The sequence below is a fragment of the Aotus nancymaae genome, unplaced genomic scaffold, assembly GCF_030222135.1.
Source record: "Aotus nancymaae isolate 86718 unplaced genomic scaffold, 86718_ANA_hifiasm-v0.15.2.pri h1tg000029l, whole genome shotgun sequence".
Classification (NCBI taxonomy): Eukaryota; Metazoa; Chordata; class Mammalia; order Primates; family Aotidae; genus Aotus; species Aotus nancymaae.
In genome coordinates, this window is record NW_026988442.1 from 50061776 (window position 1) to 50068109 (window position 6334).

Below are 6334 nucleotides of genomic sequence, written 5' to 3' on the forward strand. Positions count from 1 at the left end.
ACATTACTCCCTCGGCTCCACCAGGATGCTCCTCGAGGGACCTCAAGAACGCCTGAGCTCCAAGTCATCCCAGGGTCAACGCTCGCCCCGGCCCTGGTTCCCAACATCCCCTGAGTACTGGCGCTGCTGAGTACCAGGCACGGACGCAGGGAGCAGAAGCCGCGGGCGGACCCGCACGCTGGCACCGCCCCTGGGGGCGCCAGATCCCGGAGGGAGAGAGACACGACCAAGCGGCTGGGACTCACCGCTCCTCCGTATCCCGGGTAGGCCATGACGAGAGCAGCGAGCGTCACACTCTGAGTCAGCGTCGCTGTGCAGGGAGAAAAGCAAAGATGTAGGTGCAGGGACGTGCGGCTGCAGGTGAAGCTGAAAGACGCATTAACGGCACTGTTCACTCCTCCGAACCCGCCCCCTTCCGCAGTCCAGCCCCACCCCGCCCGGTTCCGACTGGCTGAGTCCTGCACTTCGGAGCCAACTCTGCTGCAGTCCGCCCCTTCCCTCAGCCTAGCCTAACCCATCTCTGCCCTGATTGGCTACACCCGTCGGGAGCCCAGCCAGTCCCTGCTTATTGGCTCGCTCAGGTTCTCGCGCGCTCTCCTTCTAACTCGCGAAGAAGCCTTTTGTTAACTTCCCACTCTCTCTGGAAAGGCCTCCAAGCCTTCAACTCCTCAAGTTACTTTTCTTTCTGGAAACCCCAAACCAGCAAGTCTGTGACTTATTTTAACTTATTCCTCCACTCTTTTGAGCTGGACTTCAAAGACCCATCCGTGAATTTCAAAATTTGCAGTTACATTTACTTTTGTATAGTGTTGATGTCACATCAAAACTTTGCAACCAGTACCACACCTGTGCTCTAGGAGGAGTGCTTCTGTGCCAAAACCCACTTGAGGCCACATTGTACGAACAAGTTATTGATTTTGTTTGGTAGATAAATAGTGACCTGAATTGTGAGATTTGGCAAATTAAAAAAAAAAAAAAGGATATCTAGTTAAATTTGATTTCCAAATAAATTTTTTTTTTTTAGTGTAAGTGTGTCCCAAATATTGCACAGGACATGAATATATACTAAAAAGTTATTTGCTGTTTATACACTGATAATATAGAAGGTGTCCAGCACATAATCTCAATCAACCTTTGGGCAAACTCTTGTTAAATGTTCAATTACTTTGGCTTATTAAGTAATAGCAATGGGCAAGTCTGATTTATCTCTGGAACTCAAATGAATTTTGTAGCTCTGACTTTAAAAGGACAGGGAAACTGTAGAAATAAAAGCAACCAAATAAAAAGATCAAATGATACTATTTTGAGTTATCTCTGAAGAACAAGAGAAGGGCTAACATGTTTCTTAAAAATAAGGATGTCAAAAAAAAAAAAAGTGTTAACTATTCACAAAGAAAATCAGCCTTGCAGAGCTTAGTATCTATTTGAAAAATAGAAAATAGCCTTATTGATGCAACTGCTTTTGTGTAGTTGGGAGTTAAGTCCGCATGGGTTTCTTGCCTTTCTGCACATTTAATTTCAAATATAGTATTTCCTGCCAGGGCAAAGTTTGGGTAGGTTTGCTATGCTACAGAGGGGGATGTTGGACCTTGTGAAACAATTCTCAGAGGAAAAGGCAGAGAGAAAGGAAGATTGCTGATGTGGAAGCCGCTCTTGGGAAAGTGTAAGTTTCTTCAATATTGTAAGAAATACTTAAGCCACTAAGGTTAAACTATTGGCATAAATATATAGACGGGAAGAGTAAAACCTACTTGATAAGAGGGAAAAAAGGTATGGCTTATGAAGGTATCAAGTGACAAAACACAAGAAAGAACAAAGCATTGCAAAATTTTATTCCAAATGATTAACTACATATTCAAAGAAATGCTTAGAAAGGATTGAGTGTTTGCATTTACAATATTAGTCTAACTCTGGTCAAAATTTTTGTGCATCTTCTTTTCATGAAAATAGCTTTATTGATGCAACTGCATTTGTGTAGTTGGGAGTTAAGTCCCCATGGGTTTCTTGCCTTTCTGCACATTTAATTTCAAAGATAGTATTTCCTGCCAGGGCAAAGTTTGGGTAGCTTTCTTAGGACTTTCCTAAGCATGGAGTTCTTCCAGTTGGATTACAAACCCAAAACATGTATAGCACCCATCTAGCAGCTCCTCTTCACCCTGTGGGACTTTGGAGCGAAAGGAATCTATGGAAGTATGAAGCTCATGCTGCCTATTGTCCTTGGAGTAATAAAGTTCTTTGTATCTCACTCAGGAATCTCATGCATTCTGCCAACTTCTATGAAACTGTGGCACTCTACTTGTTTGTTTACAAATAGGGTAAAATATCAGATCCTTCACAGTTCCTGATTCTTAACTTAGAGAAAGGGCTACCAAAGAAAGTTCCTACCATGAAGATGCAGAGGAGGACTTTGAACAACACAGCATCTCTCTCCCTAAAGCTAGTTTTTCAAATTATAAATTTTCTAGTATAAAAATTCAAATGAGCCTGTAGAGTTATTTTTTTAATAATAGTAATGTTAATTTGTCTCCATGAGTCAAATTAATACTATGAACAATAGTATTTTACAAAAATGTCATGTATAATAAAAAAATTGCTTTTTAAATATTTTCTTTTAATAAAATCCTCTTTATCTTATAAAAATAATTATAGAGTGAATACTGTGTACCAGGCACTGTGTGTTGTGAAGTGTTATTGCTCAAAACAACTCTATTAGGTATGTGTTATTATTCCCATTTCACAGATGTGAAAAGTAAGGTGGAGAATTGTATTTCATTTACCCACAACTGCAGTTGCATAGTGACTAACAAAGCTGAGAGTTTAGCTGCAGAATGTGGTCTCTCAAATATTTTATGTTCCCTTTCCTTTCCACCCCCAACCATAGTACTGTATTTCAGAATATAATAAAAGTATTCACACCAAAAAAAAAAAAAAAGGCTTTAAAAGTTTTTAAATAGCAGTGGAAAATATAACTAGAGAAATAGTCAAGGAAATGCATTGTTTTGACCAAGTTTAGCCAATTTAATTACTTCTCTTACACAGGATACATGCTTTCTGGTGACCATAAAGCTTACAGGATTATGTCTAACTATGGAATTTCTTCTGAATCTTGATGGCATTGGTCTTATCGTAAGTTTAGATATTCAATTAACTGGCACATTTACCAGTAAAATACAAACAATAAATTAATTGCAGTTCTTTTTCCTATCTGTTACCACCTCATTTTCTCTTTTCCACTATATAAATGAGGGAGAGACAAGAGTCACAGCTCCTCAGCAAATTTAAGTCACAAAGCCAGTGCCTACTTTTCTCATATAAATCATATATATGTAATAAATAAGAAATACCAGCTAATGAAAATCAATATTAATGGAATTTATTTTAAATCACTAAGAAATTTCATTTAGATAGAATAATTCATTTATTCAACAATTATTTATTGAACATATATGATGTAACACCACTTTAGACTTGGAAAACATACATCAATAGGAGGGGAAGAATGTCCTTGCTTTTCTGGAGCTTACATTCTAGCAGGGAGAGCAGACAATAGTAAGTAAAGATAATGAATAAGTCAATTATAAACCATGTGAGAAGATGATAAATGCTATTGAAAAATAAGGAAACCTAAGTCAAGGTTAGGGGTAGGGAGATGATAGAGTAGGTTCTAGCTCTAAATTGAGTACTTGGGTAACCTTATTGAAAAGGCAAAATTTGAGAAAAACATAGAGTTCATGAATGAGTTAGACACTTTGTAGGTATCTATAGGAAGAGATTTCCACAAAGAACTAGACTTAAGGTCCTAAAGCAAAAGCCTGCCTGACCTATTTGAAGAATAGCAAGGAAGCCAGTGAGCCCAGAATAGTTTGAGCAAGAGGGAGAGTAGTAGGAGTGGTTGCAGAGCAGGGACGTTGGAGCAGATCATGCAGGGCTTTACAGACCGTTGTAAGTACTTTCTTTTTTACTGTGGGTGTGATGCAGAGCCACTGAAGAGTTTGGAACCTAAGTGGAACATGATACGATTTAGGACGGCTCATTCTTTCAGCTGTGTTGACAATAGACAGAAGGGGGTTAGTGTAGAAACAAGATCTGTTAGCAATCTGTTGGTAATCTAGAGATGATAGTGACTTACTAGGGTATAGCAGTTGAGATGGTAAGAAGTAGTGAGATTATTATTCTGTTTTTAAGGTATAGCCAGCAGGGTTTCCTGGTATTTTGGATTTGCCCTTCAATGACATGGTGAAGACTGGAGGAAGAGCAGTTTGGGATAGTGCCAAATCAAGAATATTGGACATGATAAATTTGAGACGCCTGTGATACTAAGTGACTATGTCAGGACTGTTGATCTAAGAGGTTGCCTGGAGTGAACAATTTCTGGTGAGGGTGCCTACCAACCACTCAGCATTTGCATCTTCACAGACCTTTCTCCACTGGATACATAGGCAGCAAGTGTTGACAAGTGGCAAATAATTTATTTTTAAAGAGGGAGGATTCCTCCAAAATGGCCCTAAATAACAAATTGCTGGTGCAGATAATGAAAGTGAAAGGGTCCTAAGAAATTAAGGCCTCTTTGGGCATCATTGCTTATAAAAATTAATGAATAATATAAATAATTTTATGATTTAGAAGATTAAAAGTATAGCCTATTACATATGCAAAATAATTCTGACAACTTCTAAATCCGTGTAACACTTGAGAAAGTACATACACAGTGTCTGTTAGCTCAGACTGCCGTAACAAAATACCATAGACTGTGTGGCTTAAACAAAAGGAATTTATATCTTACAGTTCTGAAGACAAAGCAAGCGTTCTGGTGTCTCTTTTTATAAGGGCACAATTCTCATCATGAGGACTCCACCCTCATGACCTCACCTAAACTGAATTATCAACTAAAGATCTATTTCCAAATGTCATCCCATGTAGGTGGTTGGGGTTGCAGCATGCAAATTTGGGGAGGGGAGCAATTCAGTTCATAGCACACAAAATCCGAAAGTTGAAAAAAAGAGACACTTGATCGTAATGTTCACTGTTGTGCTGTCACTTTGATCCACCCTAGTATTTATCTCTTTTATGCTAAAATCAACTGGATTTCCTTAATTGAATTTCCAATATTCCTTTACATGGATTTCCTTAATCGATCAACATGCACTAATTATCATACTTTTTCCAGAAATTATTCATTGTGTTTTTAATATGGAATAATGAAGGCTTATATGTGTTATTTGCATAAGACATAAAAATATGACAGTCTCAAGTGAAGCCATACAGTAATAATTTTAACTAAAAGTTGTTCCTTTCAATATCTGTCTAAGGGTTACTGCCCACCAGTGAGGACAGAGGAAAAATAATAAGCATGACAAATAAGACAAAAATAAATATTATTTATCATTTATTACCTCAAGCAGCCACTTGAGAAACTGACCTTTCTTCAGTTAAGCTCTCAATAACACAGTTTTCTGTTTCTAATTCTGAAAATACTAGTAGGCTTTTGGCAGGAGTACAAACTCTAAAGCAATTTAATAATAGTGCATTTTAGCATAAAACTGTTATCAAGGCTCTTCAGAAAGGTGATGATTGGTATACTTTCTGCATATATACATCCTCACTTTGATTATTAAGTCCATTAAGCAATTTGGATTCAATGAAAACTTCTTGAGAAATTATATATATGTATAAAATGTTGATCACAATATGTGTCACAACTAATGCTGAATAAGAACAGCAACCTTATGACTAAAAGCCTCAATAAAGTCATCTACTTTTCAGGCAAGATCAGAAAAATACCTATCTTAAATTTTAAATCCAAGTTGCATGCTTGCGAATATCATTTAGACTGTACTTAGATAACATGGGATGATATACCCACAAAGCTGTCTCTCTAGAAAGATATAAATGAAATATGTCACATTCTTTTATGTTGGTGCTTATCCCATTGGTTAGTAACTCGCTTCTGTATAGTGTCAGTTAAGTTAGAGTAGTCCAGTTACAAAAAATTAAAAATAGTTTTATCAAAAACATAAAAGTGACCCAATTCTTAAATATATTATTAGCTGACTAAAAGAAGAGATCATCTCATTTCCACATTAATCCTCAGGTGTTTTGTATATATGTAAAATAAGACTGCCCCCCTTCATATTTAGGTAAAATTATTGGTGGGAATAAAACCTGGTAATAAAAACGTTAAAATTACAACGTATTCTTTTATATAGCACTTGATACTTTTCACAGCTATTTTGCATGTTATCACATTTGACCTTCGCAACAATCTTGTGAAATAAGTAGCACCAATTACATTTTAAGAGGAAACTAAGTTAGTAATAGCTTGCATTGTGGATGT

General features: G+C 37.3%; 1 protein-coding gene across 2 annotated transcripts in view; it reads right to left on the reverse strand.

Annotated features, from left to right (window-relative positions):
- Nucleotides 1-424, reverse strand: part of GCA (grancalcin) — a 30968-nt gene extending 30544 nt beyond the window's left edge. Inside the window, exon 1 of one of the 2 annotated variants that reach the window (XM_012440585.3) lies at nt 246-424. In XM_012440585.3, coding sequence (XP_012296008.2) covers nt 246-272 — 27 coding nt within the window. In that variant the 5' untranslated portion in view covers nt 273-424. The remainder of the gene's footprint in view (nt 1-245) is intronic. The other variant, XM_012440586.3, reaches the window with a different exon arrangement.
- Between the last annotated feature and the right edge of the window lie 5910 nt (nt 425-6334).